We start from the raw sequence: 20715 nt of genomic DNA on the forward strand, positions 1-20715 counted from the left end.
AGAGGTCGTGAATACGAGAGAGGGCATCGGCATTGGCCTGAAGGGTGCCCCCGCCGATAAGTGACAGTGAACTTATACGGCTGTAAGTCCAGGAACCACCTGGTGACCCGCGGATTCACTCTTTGTGCAGGGACATCCACTGAAGTGCAGCGTGATCAGTCACCAGAGCGAACTCGCACCCAGCAGGTAGTACCGGAGGTGGGTCACTGCCCACTTAATGGCCAAGGCCTCCCTCTCCACTGCCGCTGCACGGTCCCCGTCCATCAGTTTCCGCTAAGGTACATCACAGGGTGCTCGACACCATCGACGCTTTGGCTCAGCACGGCACCCAGGCCTGTGTCCGCGCCGGTCTGGAGAATAAACGGAGCCCAAAATCGGGCCCGTAACACAGGTGCCGACGTTAGGGCCTTCTTTAGGTCACTGAACGCTGTTCTGCTTTGTCGGTCCACACCACGTATAGGGAGCCTTTTGTCAGGTCAGTCAAGGGTGCTGCTCTTCGAGAAACGGGAACAAACCGGCGGTAGTAACTCGCAAGCCCCAAGAAAGCCTGCACCTGTTTCTTGGTACTCGGACGGGCCATTCTAAGATGTCTTTAACTTTGGAGCTCTGTGGCCGCACCTGTCCTTGTCCCACGAGGTAGCCTAAATATTTGGCCTCCTTTAATCCAAAAACACTTCCGGGGTTTATGCGGAGGCCGGCTTTAGCCAGTGTTCGGAGGACAGCTGCGACCTGCAGTAGATGCTCCTCCCAGGTGCCGGAATAGATGACAACGCCATCCAGGTAGGCGGCGCTATAGGACTGGTGGGCTTCAGCACTCTATCTACCAGACGCTGGAAGGTCGCCGGGCCCCGTGCAGCCCAAATGGGAGGACCTTGTACTGCCAGTGCCCGCTAGGGGTGCTAAAGGCCGCTTTCTCCTTTGCGGATGCCGTTAAAGGAATTTGCCAATACCCTTTGTCATGTCAAGGGTAGTCAGATATCGAGCCGCACTCCAGCCGCCAAGGAGGTCGCCAATGCGGGCATGGGGTAGGCATCGAACTTGGAGATCTGATTCAGACGCCTAAAGTCATTACAGAACCTCCAGGAGCCGCCTGGCTTGGAGACGAGGACAATAGGGCTGGACCAGGGACTATGGCTCTCTTCAATTATGTCCATGTCCAACATACGCTTCACCTCCAGTTCGACCTCTGCGCTGCTTTGCCTCCGGAGTCGGTAGGGCCTCTCCCGGACGATTACCCCGGCCCGTGACTATATCGCGGCTCAATCAGCGGTCCGCCGGGTGACTCGCCACTACCTCGGGATGGCTCGGAGTGTTTGGGCTAACTCCTGCCGCTGCTTGGGGGTCAGCTCTTCACGAGGTTAAGGGCAGTTGTGCTTGTAAAAGGGAGAGTGACCTACGGAGCTGGGAGCTCCTCTCTATCTCCAGGGCTTTAACAGGTTGACATGATAGATCCTCTCACTCGGTCGACGTTGGGCTGTTTTACCAAATAGTCGACGCAGTCCTTTCTCTCCTTAACCTCGTAAGGCCCTTGCCAGTGAGCGAGCAGCTTCGAAAGTGGGAGGTCGGGACGAGCACCATAACTCGTCCCCGGGCGAACTCCCTGAGGACGGAGTTGCGGTTGTAACACCGGCCTGCGCTGCTTGCGCACGCAGTCACGTGCTCTTTTAGGAGGGGCCTGATCTTTGTGAGTCGGTCGCGCAGTTGCGCCACGCATCAAAATATTAGAGGAGGGAAGAGCCTCGCCTCCCAGCCTTCTTTAGGATGTCGAGGATTCCCCGGGTTGTCGCCCGTATAGTAATTCAAAAGGGGAGAAGCCCGTAGAGGCCTGGGGTACCTCCCGTAGGCAAAAGCACGAGCGGGAGGAGCTGGTCCCAGTTCCTGCCGCCCGCTGACTACCTTGCGGAGCATCTGCTTAAGCGCCTGATTAAATCGCTCACCAACCCGTCAGTTTGCGGGTGATAGACTGACGCTTTCAGGTGCTTTATCTGCAGTAATTTGGCCACCTCCTTGAACGTATCCGAAGTGAAGGGCGTACTCTGGTCCGTGAGGACCTCCTTGGGTATGCCCACGCGAAAACAAGTTAACCAGTTCCCGCGATGCTTTTAGTATTAGCGAGCGCAGGGGAACCGCCTCTGGGTACCGGGTGGCATAGTCCACCATGACTAGGATATACTTGTGGCCACGGGTTGAGGGCTCCAGGGTCCCACCAAATCGACCCCTATCCTTTCAAAGGGGATGTCCACGAGGGGAATAGGGACTAGAGGAGCACGGTCCCTCCTAGGAATCTGGCGGTCTGGCACTGACAGGATTGACAGAACCGCCGGACCTCCTCATTGATCCCAGGCCAGTAAAAGCGGAGCTTAATCCTCTCCAGTGTTTTTCGCCCCAGGTGGGCTTAGGAGGTGAGCATGTGCCAACTCGCATATCTCCCGCCGGAAGGTACGCTGAATTAGCAACAACTTCCGCGACCTCGCCTCATGGGTAGCCACCGGTACAACAGATCATTTTCAAGGACAAAGAAGGGTTCCCGCGGTGTGGATCCGTCCGCTGTCGAGCTGTTAGGCAGAACAATCGCTTCGGCAAAGCGCAGGGAGTCATCATTCCACTGCTCCCTCTTAAAGGAGGCCGGCGTGGACCGAAATTGATGGTCCAGGCCGCCGAGAGGGTCTTGGGGCCTGGGCCCGGGGAGAGTTCCCTGGCTAGTCCCTTCTCCGCGGAATCTTCCGGTCAAGGTCCGTAGCCACGAAAGGTCCCCGAGACACCAGCCCCATAGGGCCTGCCCTTGTGCACGGCGTGGAGGCCGCGGGAGGGTGCCTTTTCCCCTCATGACAAGATCCAACGAGGCCCCGGAGCGCGAATGGCTTACCGCTGATTTTTTAGACCAGTCTTGTCCCAGAATCACTGGGAAGGGGGTCAGGTAACACAGCACCGCCATTTGATTGGTTCCCCTTCCAGGTAAGATAGCAGTGAGCGAACGATATGACCTAGTCCCCCATGTACACAGGTAACCAACAAATGTTGCTTTAACCACTGTTGCGTAAGATTGAAACGGCAGCAACAATGGTAATGTTGCTGCCGGAATCAAACAAAGCCACCACGGCGCGCCCATTTAGCAACACCACTCCCGATTCGACTCGCCAAGGGATGCGGCGGGTACAATACCTCTCCGCGATGTCCAGCTGCAGTCCATAGGCTCCGGGGCGATGTGATGGGGCAGTTTGGCAGCAGGTGGCCGGTCTCGCCACACTTGAAACAGCGCGGCGGACCCGCCTCTCTTGGCTCTGGCTGGCGCTTCTGCAGCGCTCGAGGGGCTCGGGTGGCCGCCCGCCCCTGCCGGTTCCCGCGAGCAGGCTTTTCTGACCCCCAAGTCGGAGGACCGCCAACTGACGCTCCAGGACGCCGAGGAGGCCCGACATATTTTGATAGGCGTGCCCCGACCTGCTGGGCGAGGGAACTGGGCATTGCGATTGACCAGGCCTTCACAGGCCACCCGCCGACGACTTTCCGCCTGCCGGGCTCTCTGGCCGTAGCCAGCGCCCATCTTGCCCCAGAACTCAACGCCTGGGCGCGAAGCGGCTTTTCGGGTCAAAGACCCAGTTCCGCCATTCGCCGCCTGCTGGCCCGGCTAATGCCGAAGGGCCAATATTTCGGGCTTGAGGAGGTCGTAATTAGCGCCTCCTCCTCAGGGAGGTCATAATAGGCCGCAGCGCTGGTCCTTTAGGTATGGCGCCAAGATGGACGCCACTGACCGCTGCCACTCGTCCGGGTGGCCGCCCTCTCAAACATGCCCAGGTAGGCATCGACGTCCTCCGGGCCCATCGGACCATAGGATGAGGCGGCTGCCTGGGCGGTCTGGTCTCGCCTGCTGGGCTTCCACTAACCTGGCCTCGTGGCCTCCAGCTCCCGGTTGGTAGCGGCTTGCGCTTGCTGCAGGGCCTGTGATTTAAGTGACTTTGAACATGGTATGGTTGTTGGTGCCAGATGTACTGGTCTGAGTACTGGGATCTTCATGTTAACCATCTCTAGGGTTTATAGAGAGTGGTCCAAAAAAAGGGAAAATATCCAGGGAGCGGCAGTTCTCTGAGTAAAAATGCCTTGTTGATGCCAAAGGTCAGAAGAGAATGGCCAGACTGGTTTGAGATGATAGAAAGGCAACAGTAACTGAAATAACCACTTGTTATAAACTGAGGTATGCAAAAAAACATCTTTGAACATACAACACGTTGAACCTAGAAGCAGATGGGCTACAGCAGAAGGAGAACATACTGAGGCTACAGTTCACACGGGCTCACCAAAATTGGACAACAGAAGATTGGTAAAACATGGCCTGGTCTAATGAATCTCAATTTCTGCTGTGACATTCGGATGGTAGGGTCAAAATTTGGCATTAACAACATGAAAGCATAGATCTATCCCGTTTTGTATCTACGGGTTAGGCTGGTGATGGTGGTGTAAGGGATATTTTCTTGGCACATTTTGGACTCCTTATTACCAACTGAGAATTGTTTAAATGTCACAGCCTACAAGAGTATTGTTGCTGACCAAGTCCATCCCTTTATGACCACAATGTACCCAGCTTCTGATGGCTACTTCCAGCAGGATAACGCGCCATGTCACAAAGCTCAGATCACCTCAAACTGGTTTCTTGAACATGACAATGAGTTCACTGTACTCAAATGGCCTCCACAGTCACCAGATCTCAATCTAATAGAGCACCTTTGGAATGTGGTGGAACGGGAGATTCACATCATGGATATGCTGCCGACAAATCTGCAGCAACTCCAAGATGCTATCATGTCAATATGTACCAAAATCCCTGAAGAATGTTCCCAGCACCATGAAGAATTACATGGCAAACCCGGCACTTTCAAGGTGTGACTAATAAAGTGGCCAGTGAGCATACATATAAAATGCTAAGGGTTGTCCATCTGTCATGCAAAAACTGGAAAACAATGGGACCTTGACCCTCGAACTTGGTCTTAATGAAGAGCTTATGATGTGACATACATAACGTGATCCCAGAATTGGAGGTGCAAGATACATTGCCCATGTAATTGGGGTCCTTCTCACAACAAGCAGAGGCATGACCATACACTGTGCCCGACAGAAAAACAACCTCTGAGTATGCATGCAGCACTGACAGTGAAGCATATTGTACAGGTCAATTGATCATTTGCAACACAACAACCACTGCATATACATATTGCACTGACAGTGAAGTTTTTCAGGTCAACTAACAACTGAAAGGCATACCCTCTGATCAAAAAACAAAACGCAAATACCAAATTAAGAGATCAAACCACATGACCTGAGCATCGTAAGTGCAAGTCATTCACTCTGAACGTAACAGTCTTACAGAACTAAGGAAATGGAGGTGCAGGTCTCCTTCGCCACCTTATTCCCAGAAAAGAATAGCCACACAAGCACCCAACATATTAAAATAAAAAATAGCATGCAACACGACTGTCAGGAAAGGACCGATTGATATTAGCTTGGAGAAAAGGATATTGCAGCAACCTAAGTGGAATGACCTGGGGTGATGTGTTTTCTGAAAGGCACTTCTTTGGGGACGGTAGGTCCAAGTATTTCTAGTAAATATTACTTGAAGGCTGAACATACTTCTGTCGCAGTCTTACCAGTGTCAGGCTTTGAGTACTCCAGACAGAGTATTTCCGAGTCATGGGCCTCAACCTTAAGACTCTCTTCCATGGTCTTCAAATCATGAACCCTGCAAAGAATGCAAGAGGTTAGGCTGGTCAGTTGTGTTCACTGTGTTTATTAATACCAGGATTAAATAGGAGACACCACACCACCCCCTCCCAAAACAACCCTTACCATAGCCCTAACCAAATGAATGAAATCCTATTGACAATAGTAAATGGGTGCCATTTTTTTCCTTCTTCCTCTATGGCTTAACTGAATAAGGTTTACACATACATGGGCTGATTAATCTGCTGATGGACTAACTGAAAGTCTTTCCATATCCTGTACAAGACAAACACTCAAGCACATCATCTGGTACCTCAAGATGCCAGTCCTGTCCCCCGATGCCAAATGTTGTCCATCAGGCCTAATGCATAAAGTGCGTATTCCAGCTTTGATATCTGCAGTCTGGGACTCTGCCTTCTCTGAGGCACTTCCAGCATTACACTCAGTGTCTAGCAGGAATGAGGTATTGTTGTCCATGTAGATGATCTTCAAGAGATCCTATACAAAGTGACAAAGATAAGATAAAATTATGTACTTTTGGTAACAAAACATACATTCTGCAAGGATCTCCTCAGGAATATGTTTTCCAGTTTGACTATACAGAAAATAGAAAAATATCCCTTACTGATGTACACTTCGGTTACTTGGCAATTAGAATTGTTGTTATCCATCATGCTTAATTGCCACTGAAACCACAACATATGCAAAACACGACAACTTCCTCCAAAACACAAAAAGCATCTGATTCCTCCACTTAATGAAGACAAATACAATGCAAAACAGGAGTGCTTGTGGACAGGATAAAAATTAACCCTTTGTTCCCCAAGTATCTGAAGTCATTCAAGTCAAAACTTGTATCCAGTGTTATTGGGGCAGGGAGCTGAAAACAGAGTTCACAGTATTTTTGTAGTGCTAGGGTGTTGTACCGTGTTAGCCATTATGAATGTAGATAAAAGTCAAGCAAAATGACACCTTTTATTGGCTAACTAAAAAGATTACAATATGCAAGCTTTCGAGGCAAGTCAGGCCTCTTCTTCAGGCAAGATGTAATCAGTCAGTGCACTCCAAAAGAGGGTACAATATCAGTAATTTAGAGATATTAAACATTGACTTGAATAACTTCAGACACTTACATCTTGCCTAAAGAAGGGGCCTGAGTTGTCTTGAAAGCCTGCATATTGTAATCTTTTTAGTTAGCCAATAAAAGGTGTCATTTTGCTTGACTTTTCTCTACAGTATATTTGGAAGTCCTATTATAGAATAAGGAAGGTGGGAATTGCTCTTTTGATACTGCCCAGTTACATTGCGGAACTGAAGGGAAAAATCTACTTCACTTTCTTGACTCTATCCTAATCAGACACAACTTATATAATACTTTGTACACTGTTCATCTAGGGGGTTTTACCCACTGCCACCAGTCTTCCTCTTATACCAAAATGAGCCAACATGAGGTTCACAGTATAGTGAAATCGTGTTGGGATCATTTGAAATATGGATTAAGGCCCCAACTTACATTGCTGATGACATTGCGGGTCAGCATTGTACTGTGGTTGTCCAGGTCCCATAGCCTGACTGTGTTATCTGCAGAGCAGGTAAGAATTGAGCCAGGGGGCAACCGGGATTGACTACTGTCAGGTAGTTCAGGGTACACCTGAAATAGATAAAATATAAGTAAAAAGGTGTACAAAATATACACTGAACACTACTTAGAGCACAAGCTTACATATTGTACTTAGACATGTGAGTTCATACATGATACAGGTACCCACCTCAATACTCCAGACACAAGCTGCATGGTAGAGAGCTGAGTAGACCTTGCCTACTTTCCGGGGATCCCTGACATCCCAGGCATAGAGACTGTGATCATTGTAAATACATGACAGCCACCGGTTTGTGGGGTCATAGGTCACTGCCAACACATCTGGATAGCGGGCATCTGCCTGGGTGCAGAACAGATGACTGTTGAAAGATAAGAGACAAAAGTATGGGTATATGGCAACTGTCAGTGCACTCCAAAAGAGGGTACAATATCAGTAATTTAGAAGATATTAAACATTGTATGTGGAAAAAACTTTTGGGATAATGAACTGATTAGAGTGGCAGAAAATGCAAGATATTACTATGCAGTAAGATAGAGGTGGAGTTGCTGGACAAAAGAACAGCACATCAGGTATTGTAAGAGATGGACAAACAGAAGGACATCAAAAAAGGCAGGCTGACTTAAGTAAAAGTAGTTTGTGGATTAGAGAGCTATAGATAAGGCAAAACAGAGTATTGTATTTAATGATGGATGGGCAAAGGAAATAATTAGATCTGAGTGATAAGAAAAAACAAACAAAATCTTCATATACAGGAGTACAGGACCAAGACAGAGAATAACATTCAGTACAAGACTAGGGACAACTAGACTGAGGGGACTGAGAACATTAAGGGATGGAAGAAAAACATGTGTTGAGAGAAGGGACAGGATAGAGAGGAGGATATCATGGGAAGGCAAAGAAACAGGACATCATGTACAGAAGAAAGAATCCTTAACACTAAGGGGACATTAGGTATTGGTGAGGGACACCAAAATGAACATCACCTACGGAGGAAGAGACACTGAGAAGAACATGACATATTGAGGGGAGATGAACACTAATGAGGAAGACATCAACTACAGATGTAGAAAAAGGGATGTACAGTAATAAGGACAAATTTACCTGTTGATAGAATGGGGCATAAGAAACAGGCATTTTTTTTTAAGAGAAGCAACAAAGAGAAGTGGGTATCACATGAGAAGGCAGAGAGATATCAAGGTGAAAGTGAGGCAAAAGCTTACAAGAGAGAGGCACCCTTCTTACCATCTGCCCCATTCTCAACTCTCTTTGGGCCTTCTTCCTTCATTGTTGCCAATCTAATTTCAATGCTATCTTCTTTACCATTTTATTTGTTTGTTTCCTTCTCTGTTCTGTCTTTTTCTCCCATTTCCACCTTATTGTCTCTAAGTGAATGCCTCTCCATTCTTTTCTCCTATGTCTATTTATACTTTGATTTACTGTCCCTTTGTCTTCTCTTTCTGTTTGTTCACCTTCCTTTAAATTAGGTTCTCCCTGTCCTTTCTTTCTTTCTTTCTTCTTTCTTTCTTTCTTTCTTTCTTTCTTTCTTTCTTTCTTTCTTTCTTCATGTATATCATCAATCCCATCTGATGTACTTATTCTCTTTCTTATTCTTTATTTCTTCTATTTATTATGAAACAAGCCTCTTTCATCCTGTCTTCTCTCCAATTTACCTGGCATCTGTTACTGTAGCAATGTCCACACCTAGCCTATGTGGCCTAGGCAGTGTGCAGATGAAATGAAGATTCACTGGATTGAAGGCACGAACTGTTCCATCGGCACATCCGCAGAATATCAGCTCTTCACTCACTGAAAGGGAAGTTGCCAGGGTTGTCTGGAGGAGAAGCAAAAGTCATGTTACTGCCAATAGAAACACTGAAAAACATAGCTAAGAAATTGTGCAGAGGGCAGTGGAACTAAGCTTAAACTACTGGTGGTGCATGTGGGGTAGGTTGTTATACTGAGGTATAAAGTCACTAGATCTTAAAAGTTTTAAGTACTAAAACAGAATGGGAAAATGAAAAAAAGGGTAGAGGCTTGCAGCTGAACTTGCCGTGCCTGTTAACTCTTTTTTACAGCGTCAGCTCTGTAGCAGTGCTACTTAAATTTCCTGCAACTACCAGCAGCCCCAGTTGTATTTCACATTGGGCAGCTTCAGTGTGGCTGGGGTTGCTAGAAATTAGGAGCTCTCTTTAAAAAGGACGCAGAAAGAATTGAGAATCAAGACCATCTGTCTATATTTGTTACTACGCATCACACCTTTTGATTACAACTACAACCACCATGGATTACATTTTCTGTCTGGATGTATGTGCTATCCAGTGCCTGTTTGCCTATGTGATTTCATCTTGGTTGGCCATGTCTTTGTCTGAGGAGCGCTCCCAATCATGCCAAATTTTCACGCTACAACTGGAACTTGGTAGGACAAAACCTCATTCAGAGATCTGTTCACAAGAGTTTTCATTCCTCACACCATTGTCATCTGCACCTGTTTTTCTTTCCTTAAATATCTGATCAGTATATATTATTGTTATTAAATCTATATTATTCATCGATTCATTAAGCCTCTTTATCAGTGTCTCTGCGTGTAAGTGTGTGGGTGCCAGGTCAAGGCTGGGTGAGTTCTTGGGGCCCCCATAATAAAATAAATAAATCCCCATCTTCGGATGGTGTGAAACCTAGCATCCTCACAATGATTATAGCTCTGTCAGGCAGCAAGTTATTGGCAGTCACAAAAAGGGGTGAGCACGACTGTGCTGGAAGGTTGGCACTCATTTGGTAAATGTGACATGGGCAGCGATTTTCAGTTGTTTAAACTGACGTGGTCCAACAACAAGCTCATCGACATGTATTCTGCAAATCTGACATACCCCACAACTAGAAGTCACGTAATATGACCTCGGCTTTACCTTTAATACTTACTCATCATCATTCCACTTGCTCACATCCTCCCTCATTTTACATGCACTAGACTGCATACACACATTAGCCCACTCACCTCTGATACATAGTAACATTCCCACTTGTTCATGTCCTCACTCATTTTAGTTGTTCCAGTGCTCCTTCAATCATGTTTATAATCATTTAAATTGCACTTATCCTCTTAGTCTTAATTACTTTTAATTATTTACTCTCTTGCTCTCTAATCTTCCATATACACTCATTTTCTCACTTCGTCACATCCTGATTTATTTTATTTGCTTCAGTTCTCCTTTACCTCTGTACTCTCAATTTGTACATGCTCATGTTTTCACTCTTTTCATTTGATACACCCGTCTTGTTCTTTTTTACTTATTTACTCATTCAATTTTAAGGGACAGAAGAAGCTCTTTCTTAATTCAGAAAGTATGAGAAAGTATGAGCATCTCTTCAAGTGATTCATTATACTTCAATCAAAATAAGATGTTATTTTGGACTAATTTAGAACTACTGTATTAAAACAAACAGAAACATGTAGTCATCCACATCCACGAGTCTTTGCTCAGTACTATTATAGTCGTTCCAAGTGGAAAGTAGAAAGGTCACAAGACATCCTCCCAAAAAGCTAAGTGGCCGGAGGGTGATGGTTGGTTATTGCTTTCTTAATTGACTGTTTCAGAACTGTACTCAATGCTACTCCTTTTACAAACAAAAACTTGGCAACAATGAAAATAATGACATTGGCAAACTCCCAAAGCTTATGCAGGAGTGATCTTGTAGGTTTATGTGGTGTATGAGGCGTGAGGAATAGCCTTAATACTTTGCTCCTACAAGATAAATTGAGAGATTTTCAATATATAGCAGTGTGTATTTTGTGGTGATCAACTCTTTGGATTATTTTATAGCTAAACGAAATTTTTCCTTTTTAAAAGAAGTACACAGTGTTGAAATGACTTACACAGAGTCACACAGCAGTCAAAGATAGAGATTAAGGTTACAATTTTGTGTTTTCAACCCAGTGCCATAACCACTAAGCTATACTGCCTGAAGGAGTAGAAAGAAAAATTATAAACATGCAACTCCACCAGAATGCAAACAGGCTGCCAAAGTAGAGAAGTAGAGTTGGGAAAGAGGAACCTTGAAAAAGAAGAGCTGGGCAGAGACAAGAAAAATGAGAATGTAGTGGAATCTATTTAAGTTGTTAACAGTGGATACAATATACAGAATAAATTATATTAATAACTATGTTGAGTGTGTAAGGCCAGGCCCTGTCCACCATTCCACAAAACAGATGCTACAATACTGATTTTTGAAGTATTAACAAGTAAGTACAAAGCAAAAGAGAAGTAGGCTAAAATGTATAACATATTAAAAGTTCACTTAGTCAAAAAATGTAAAAGAATAATTTGAATTGATATGACTCATGCTTTCAAAAACATTTTTAATTAAAGTAGCTCCCACATGATACGTAAAGTGACTTTTGTCATTCAGTGAACAGAATGTTATGGGAAGTAATGAAGTATGTAGATGTCACCTAAACAAAAAAGCAGAAAAAAAAAACTGGCTAAGCTTCCAGTTGGGGTAAATCTTTTACTCTCCAACACTAAGTGATATGTAGCTTTCAAAATATGACAAAATGTTTTCTTAAAATTTAAAATGTAAAATATATATTCTTTAAAGGAATATTGACCCAATAAACATTATTTACCTAGCAGTGCTATGCATCTAAGATAGGTTTTATTCTAAGTAATCAATGTAGATCTCAGCAGTAACATTTGTAGTGCAGTATGTCCATCTGGTTGCTACTGTATGCCTCTATTACATACCATTTGGTACTGGATTCATAAAAGCAGTGCTAATGTTTGTGATGTGCCATATATTGGATAGCAGGGACAAACCAACCGAACAGACACACAGACACTTGTACTATTATTAAGATAGATATTGCACTTACTTTAGTGAATACCATACTGAAGTGTGTAACTGGAACAGTACAGCGTATTTCTACAATGTCAAGGTAACAAAGGAATTGAGCAGCAGCAGTAGAATAGTATCCTTAATTATTGGTATATTTTCCCTCAGTTTAAAAAGGTTTACTTTTCTTCTTAATAAAAATTTTAAGGTAGTACTTCGCCGCTGCGAAGCGCGGGTATTTTGCTAGTATACTATAAAATACAAAGCATAATAAAGCAGTAGTGTAAACGAGGGCAGCTTCAAATATGATGGCTTATTCAGAGCCTGTAAAGGGTGCAAATGTGCAAATGAATGGTCATAAAACTCCAAAAAGAGTTTCAATCGTACAGATAAGGGGTTAGTATCAAAGAAGTGGTGGATATGGGGCCTTACCAAGCAGCTAAGGTTATTCATCTTTTTTCACTCCCACATAACATATCACTCAGATGTTTATGGAAATTATTTTAATGAACTCTGCATTTGCAAATTAATCTGGACAAATGCCTGATGTGGAGTGATGTTCTGCTCTGAAGGAATGAAGGCTGGCCTAGTCGGCAAAGACAGGGGCACGATTGTTCAGTTTTGTGTTGAGAAAGATGAAAGCCACAATAGCCCAATTGTCCATCCTCTTAGCTTGCTGGCTGCATATACTGTGTTTCAGTACATATGGCTAGCCAGCAAGGCACACAGTATCCCAAAAATGTTAAAAACGCAATTAGTGTCAGAAGTGCAATTGTTAGTACTTGGTCAAGAAAATAATTTCAGATATGAAAAGGCTGGAATCTAAGCTGTACAGAGAAGCCTAGTGACTGCCATGGTCAGGGCACATTCAGCATTGTTAGCACAAGCTGATGACTTCAGGTCCAGTCAGTATAGTAAACAAGGCTAACTTCACACTCAAATTTATGCCTGGCCAGTAGATGGGTGACTTCCTGTAAGCTGCCCACAGTGAAGATCCTATGTTAATGTGTTTATCCAGAGCTGGGCAGGGCAGTGCAGACTTGCTAAATGCTGCTCATCCAGGCTTGGCCAGGGGACAGGAAACTTCTTCCAACCCACTAAGCAGACTTGACTAGCACACAGAAGATATTTTCCAAGCCACCTATCTAAGCCTGGATAGTGGACAACATAGTTGCTCCAAGTCACCTTTGAAGACCTGGTCAGTTGCTGGACACTAGATAGTATGGAAATGAGCAATCAGATAGCAATGAAATGTGTGTAATGTCTGTCTGACAATGAGACGAGGACAAAGATGTGGGCTACCAGAAGCACACTGTAACTTACTGTGATACTGTCTGTGTTCTGTTCAAGGAATTGAGGATGTAAAAGAGAAAAAGACAGAGAAGGCCAATTAGACCACAGCTCAAAGTCTCAGGGAAAAAATAAAAATCAAAAAAGAAAACCATGCTCATCATGTTGAATAATCAGCAGAGAAAAGGACAGCCGTGGAAACCAACCTCAAACAAAATGATCAAAAGGTAAAGTGACCAAGAAAACAATTAATCTGCATGCTGCCAGTAACAGTTAAGGACATGTGTGTAGACTACCTACCCGGAGTTCAACCCACTTGTCCAGCAATCGCTTGTCATTGAATTCACATAGTAGACCAGACGAAGTGATACAGAAAGTGCTGCCCGCCTTGCGACCTCGTCCACAGGCCACATCACTGAAGAAATTATTGCGCAGTTCACCTAAGAGGCCGGACCGACCCTGTAGGGGCACTGTGGAAGTCACCTGGGAATTCAAGAAAATATAAAGATTACACAGCGATCAGAAAGCAGTGAGTAATAACAGCAGCAGATGACAAGACAATGTTTCAATTCCTTACCAATAAAAGAGCTCTGAACTGCTCACCTTAGATGACTTGGCATGTTCCAGGTACCAAAACTTGACGTGCCGGTTGCCAACAGTGACAAAATAGGAGCTGTCTTCAGAAAAGGACACGGCGGTCACTTTGCTGGAAACTTTGTTGGCTGCCACCACCACATTTTTCTGAAAGTATAGATTATAGAGTTAAAGCTGAAAAGCTGGAGATTTTGAGACATTGTACAGAAAGTAGAGGTGGAAAGGTGCCAGAAAAGGAAGGTTGCACAGAAGGAGAATGGTTTCTCAACAGATGGTATTAACAGTCAGCCATTTGCCATTAAAGCTCAACATTAAAGCAGACATGCAGAGGGATGACATAAGTGGACAGACAGAGTCACACGCCTGATTTATAGATTGTGACAATACCTTCCAGGACCATACATTGACGATCATGTCATGCTGGTAGCCCACACTGACAATGTATTTGCCATTAGGTGAGAAAGCCACACAGGCGACACCATACTTGTGCTCCTGCAGTTCAGACACCTGGGCACGTTCAGCCACATCCCACACACGCACTGCTGGCATATGCCCGCTCTTTAGAGACAGAGAGAGAGAGACACAGATAGATTTAATAACAAAAAGCATATAAATTGTGTGAAACAGTATTTTCAGCATATTTGATATAGTACTGTTTATTGGCCACACTAACACATAAATTCACAGTTATTCCCACATTCTCAAACTTAACAGTACAGTGCAAAAACAAAAAATTTTGCACAACAGGAGAGTCTCACTAGAGTGAGCCAAACAGGTGGTCACATGACCGGTTTTGCCAGCTTAACAAGACACCCACCATTTAAACTCTTGGAGCATCTGGGCTCGCATTTCTGTTTTTTCAGTTCCTTTTCATTTAAGTTTATTAGAGGCCACACATGTAACAGGGTCTGAAGTTTAGAATGACAGTGGAACACCTGCTTGAGTTATAGCTTATAGTATGTGAATTTGTTACACACTTATCCTTTTTTCATATAGAGTATTCTTTTAATATTTGCTTACTATTCTTGTAACATGTTTAATGTGTTTATGCTTGATAGTCTTTCAGCTAGCCCACTGAGAAAGGTGGTACATAAGAATATTGTAACAAAAGCCTCTACAGTAAATTTAATGCCTGACCTCAACACTGCTTTGCATGTCTAAAGTATTAAATATGGGTCAACCCCACATTAAAAAAATAAAGGAGAATACAGCCAATGTGCGCTACTTACCTCTCCAGTAACAAGGTATTTGCCATCAGGAGAAAATGCAAGAGCCGTGATTGTTTTCCTAAAAAGAAAAGAGTCCCAGACTATAAATGCTAAATTGCTAAAGGTGTTTCTAATGTTTTGACACTTCAATTGTTATTTTAAATAGTGTTTTTCATATCAAAGAGTCTGGCCAACAAAATAACAGTTCAGCACAGGAGAACTGACAGAATAGGGATTTCAATGACATAAAAGACAGCTTTTTGTTTACAGTGGGGTTGGATGGTGGAATTACATTTGCCATGTAGGTGCCTTTGAGTACCTTATGCCTCAGTTCAAACTCTGATGGATCACACACAGCTTGTTTTTTTCATTTTCACAATTTTTCAACAGTTTGGATAGTCTATTTCTGTTTCTCCTCCAACAAAAAGGGGGCCCTCTGTCACATTCAGCATCCAGGGTATTGTGAAAGCAGATGGGGCTGCTTTGTCTTCATCATCTTTGTTTAGTACACAATAATATATATCTTCAGTGTCACTCATCTTTATTATTCTTAAATAAGGTTACTAACAGGGCATTATTTTTATTTCAGGGCAGTTGTGCCAAAAACAGCCATAGAAGCATCGATTTTTCAGATGACTGGAAAGCTTGCAGAGAGAGGTCCCTAATTACATGTGTATTCATTTTACCCCAGTTCATTTTTAAAATTAATATTTTAATTGCTGCTTCATTCCATTTTACCAATGCAAGATGCTCTGATTCATTATTCAAATGTTGCCATTCCAGAAAAAAAGAAGAGAAAAGCCAAGCAAAATGACACCTTTTATTGGCTAACTAAAAAGATTACAATATGCAAGCTTTCGAGACAACTCAGGCCCCTTCTTCAGGCAAGATGTAAAAGGTGTCATTTTGCTTGGCTTTTCTCTACATTCATAATGGCTAACACGGTACAACAACCTAGTACTACAGAAAAAAAGAAGAAAAGGCCAGACTTTACACTATATGAATAAAAAGCCTGTGGCCACAGTGTACCTGTTTAAACATTAACAGGCACAGGACAACTCGGGATAGATACCTAGAACACAGAGCACTAACTGAAACATCAGTAAACAGTGTCATTATAACATTATATTTTATTACATTAAGGAAAATACAAATATTGTGTGACATTAATGAATTTTTCTTCAGCATTAGTTGAAGGAACTTATATTGAGTGTATTTTTTTAAATAAATACTCCATCCAAAAATTATATATATATTTTTATAGGTTACTTTCCCTATGTACTTTGTGGTGGCGTTCAAGAAAAAAATTTTATCTAATGTTAAATTTATATAGCACAGATCATTAACTGTAAACTAAAGCCTCATGGAAGTCACTTTTTTAATCGAATATGAGACTCTTGACCAACAAATGACTGGTTTTGTGGGGCCAGACATGATTCTGAAACTAGAATACACATGTGGGGACAACTCATTTACAAGTGTGTAGTGAATAGTGGCAAAATCCTGTTCCACAAAGGTTATACCCATAGGGCTTCCTTCTAAAACACCTGCCTTCAATTTCTCCAGTTCGTGTGATTTAAACAGCTGACATGGTTTCTGGGAGCGGGCAAAAGATACTGAACAAAAACACTTAATGCTGAGAAAAGATAAACACTTAAAACTGCTGTTATCCACTCAGGAGCTAGGTAGTATAAGATTACTGAAGCTTAATAATTAATTTGTATGTTGTAATAACCACTGCGACAGTGTAGACAGACAGAAACACACACACATAAGACATAAGGCAGCTACTGGGCTCCAAACATTTGAGAAGTACCTCTGTCTGCTATGATATCTTTCTGTCATTTTAGCTATTGCATCTCTATATGACATACTGTAACAACAGAAAATTGAGTTTACATAAGCATTGTGGTCTATAGATATACAACATGTTGAAATGCTGCGGCTATTTTGTCATAGCATGTTTGCATTTCCAATAAGTAATGTTAAATTTCTTTAGTTATTTGTTTAGGCAAACAGCCAAACAGTGGGTACTGTACAGCCTTGTCTGTGCTTTGCTGTTGTTGTTAGGTAGATTTGTTAATTCAGGTGTTTTGAGTACTGAAATCTGCATCTCCTGAGGCTCTTCATTATCAGCTCTCTTAAAGGCAGTCCATTTTATGGGGTATGATACGCCATTTACTTCAAATGTGTATTTTGCAGTTCATATTTTCATGAATATAGATGCCAGTTCTTTCAAGCCCACATCAACTCCTACACTGTCGTTGTAATGCTGAACAACAGACAGCACCCATAGCACATGTGACAATGTATCATTCATGTTTCCCATTCGTCGATTAATGCTGTCAAATGCCAATGTATATTCTGATGCTACAGAAAGGCTTTTCCTTATACAGTATTTATTTTTAAAATGTGTAATGTGCTCTCTGCACATATGACACACTTTTATATGTCTAATAGGGTTTCTTTTAGGAGATTTTTCAACTGTAGATGGTTCTCTGTAATCAGAAGCTTGCTCTCCATTGGACCAGGTTAATGAGAGCACCTCTGATCTTTGCAGTTCAAAATCACCGCCCCTACTTTGAGTGCCTCCTTCATGAGACAGTGGAATGGCTTAGAAATGTGACACTCAGTAAGATGTCTAATTGTTTCCACACAGTTATAAGCAAAATTCACCCATGATTGTCTCCAGACATATACATTATACATCTGGCTTCAGTGAGGCTAACAAATAATCAACGCATTTACACACCATTTGGCCACATACTGTATCTATGTTGTTTTTTGCATGCAGCCCTGTAAGCCACTAAATCAAGATTATTGATTGATGCAGTAATGAACAGTCTAAAGAATTAACAAAGACAGCTTTTACTGAGTACAAAACACCTTTAAATGGGGTTGTGTTAAGCAGGGTATTACTGTATACTGAATTAGAAATATTTGTTTCAGCATCTTAGTTTAGCTGTGCTTCTACTGAGTAACTAATGTCAAACAGACAGTAGAATCTCAAGGTACCTATTTTGACAGCTGTTTTCAAAGAGAAGAACAAGGCTACCTGGCTACTAAACCTCATTCTTCCAGAATGGCAGCAGAAATGTAAAAAACATAGACATGTAGTTTTTATAAAAGGAGACAGTTGAATTAAAGGATCTATGCAATATGTTTCTTTGTATGGGTTTCCAGATATTTAACACTCTATAATTCATTCTTACTAGTGTAGTTACTTAAAAGCTCAAGCTTTTTGGCATTTATTTGTAAAATGTAATGCAAAAGAACACATCAAAATTATTAAGCACTGATGTTCTGCTTTTCATTTTTGCTCCCAAAAGTTCTCTTTGCAGCATTTCATAAGACATTCTGAAAGGACCTCTGCTTTTCATACATAGCGGGTGACATCTGGAAAATACATAGTACAAACATTCCCACCAATAGCAAAGAACATTGTTTGAATTGTTCTGTTTTTAAAGACATGATTTGTATATGGTTATGTACTAGCACAGCAGGTTTCTCCAGCTCCACTCATACCTAATTTGAATATTTTTTATCAAGAACAACCTTGTCTCTACCACCAATCAATGTGACAACCCTGCAAGCAAAAGCTGACAAGGAAAAATGTATTAAAGAAGCTGATAGCCTTAGGGTATCCCACACTGAGCTGCATCTTTAGTAACCTTGTTATACACTTTGCCAGAGTAGAGAAACACCTCTGTCATTGTTCAGACATTTCATTGTGAAAGTAAGTGTCCAATAGTACAATGAAACCAATAGTTTACAGCCTACTCCTGCTTCCTACTTCTATCTGGAAAGAATGTAATTGATGAATAATACCACTCAATGAAAAAATGATCAATAGATAGGTAGACAGACAGGTCTTGAAATTAATAAAAAAAAAAAGATACATAAAGAAACCAATGCATAGAGAGATTAAAATAAATGTAGTGGAGAATTCACTTCAACTCTAGTCTGTTCATCATTATTATGTTAATAACATTTTGTAATTTTTTTATTTGAATGCCGAGTTTCATGGACTGTCTTAAGAAAATACTACTGTACATGACATTTCAATTTGCTTGATTGGGCTGTGTTTTGTTATTATGTTCTGTTTCTTAAATAAGAGTTTCACAAATCTAGAATTCATCGCTTCCACAGGAAGCAAGTCCATTTACACAAACTGCATTTTGTGCAATGCCTTCCCAAAGAACTTTAGGAAAAGCAAAACTGTGGGTTTCCTCAATTCCAGTCTTCAGTAAGGGAGCAGAAGCTGAGATGGTTCCGGTGTATCGGTGCTTGGGGTGCATCTGGATATACACTCACCTAAAGGATTATAAGGAACACCTGTTCAATTTCTCATTAATACAATTATCTAATCAACCAATCACATGGCAGTTGCTTCAATGCATTTAGGGGTGTGGTCCTGATCAAGACAATCTCCTGAACTCCAAACTGAATGTCAGAATGGGAAAGAAAGGTGATTTAAGCAATTTTGAGCGTGGCATGGTTGTTGGTGCCAGACGGGCCGGTCTGAGTATTTCACAATCTGCTCAGTTACTGGGATTTTCACGCACAACCATTTCTAGGGTTTACAAAGAATGGTGTGGAAAGGGAAAAACATCCAGTATGCGGCAGGCCTGTGGGCGAAAATGCCTTGTTGATGCTGGAGGTAAGAGGAGAATGGGCAGACTGATTCAAGCTGATAGAAGAGCAACTTTGACTGAAATAACCACTCGTTACAACCGAGGTATGCAGCAAAGCATTTGTGAAGCCACAACACGCACAACCTTGAGGCGGATGGGCTACAACAGCAGAAGACCCCACCGGGTACCACTCATCTCCACTACAAATAGGAAAAAGAGGCTACAATTTGCACGAGCTCACCAAAATTGGACAGTTGAAGACTGGAAAAATGTTGCCTGGTCTGATGAGTCTCGATTTCTGTTGAGACATTCTAATGGTAGACTCAGAATTTGGCGTAAACAGAATGAGAACATGGATCCATCATGCCTTGTTACCACTGTGCAGGCTGGTGGTGGTGGTGTAATGGTGTGGGGGATGTTTTCTTGGCACACTTTAGGCCCCTTAGTACCAATTGGGCATCGTTTAAATGCCACGGGCTACCTGAGCATTGTTTCTGACCATGTCCATCCCTTCATGACCACCATGTACCCATCCTCTGATGGCTACTTCCAGCAGGATAATGCACCATGTCACAAAGCTCGAATCATTTCAAATTGGTTTCTTGAACATGACAATGAGTTCACTGTACTAAAATGGCCCCCACAGTCACCAGATCTCAACCCAATAGAGCATCTTTGGGATGTGGTGGAATGGGAGCTTCATGCCCTGGATGTGCATCCCACAAATCTCCATCAACTGCAAGATGCTATCCTATCAATATGGGCCAACATTTCTAAAGAATGCTTTCAGCACCTTGTTGAATCAATGCCACGTAGAATTAAGGCAGTTCTGAAGGCGAAAGGGGGTCA

At 42.8% G+C, this 20715-nt stretch overlaps 1 protein-coding gene across 2 annotated transcripts in view; it reads right to left on the minus strand.

The window, feature by feature from the left end:
* mapkbp1 (mitogen-activated protein kinase binding protein 1) overlaps positions 1 to 20715 on the minus strand; it is a 90648-nt gene that overhangs the window by 45239 nt on the left and 24694 nt on the right. The window contains exons 4-13 of one of the 2 annotated variants that reach the window (XM_039741055.1): positions 15254 to 15311; positions 14412 to 14582; positions 14034 to 14171; positions 13731 to 13913; positions 13464 to 13481; positions 8981 to 9141; positions 7479 to 7668; positions 7223 to 7360; positions 6023 to 6207; positions 5637 to 5728 (exon numbers count right to left, since the gene is read on the minus strand). In XM_039741055.1, coding sequence (XP_039596989.1) covers positions 5637 to 5728; positions 6023 to 6207; positions 7223 to 7360; positions 7479 to 7668; positions 8981 to 9141; positions 13464 to 13481; positions 13731 to 13913; positions 14034 to 14171; positions 14412 to 14582; positions 15254 to 15311 — 1334 coding nt within the window. The remainder of the gene's footprint in view (positions 1 to 5636; positions 5729 to 6022; positions 6208 to 7222; positions 7361 to 7478; positions 7669 to 8980; positions 9142 to 13463; positions 13482 to 13730; positions 13914 to 14033; positions 14172 to 14411; positions 14583 to 15253; positions 15312 to 20715) is intronic. The other variant, XM_039741056.1, reaches the window with a different exon arrangement.

The sequence above is a fragment of the Polypterus senegalus genome, chromosome 18, assembly GCF_016835505.1.
Source record: "Polypterus senegalus isolate Bchr_013 chromosome 18, ASM1683550v1, whole genome shotgun sequence".
NCBI classification, from domain to species: domain Eukaryota; kingdom Metazoa; phylum Chordata; class Cladistia; order Polypteriformes; family Polypteridae; genus Polypterus; species Polypterus senegalus.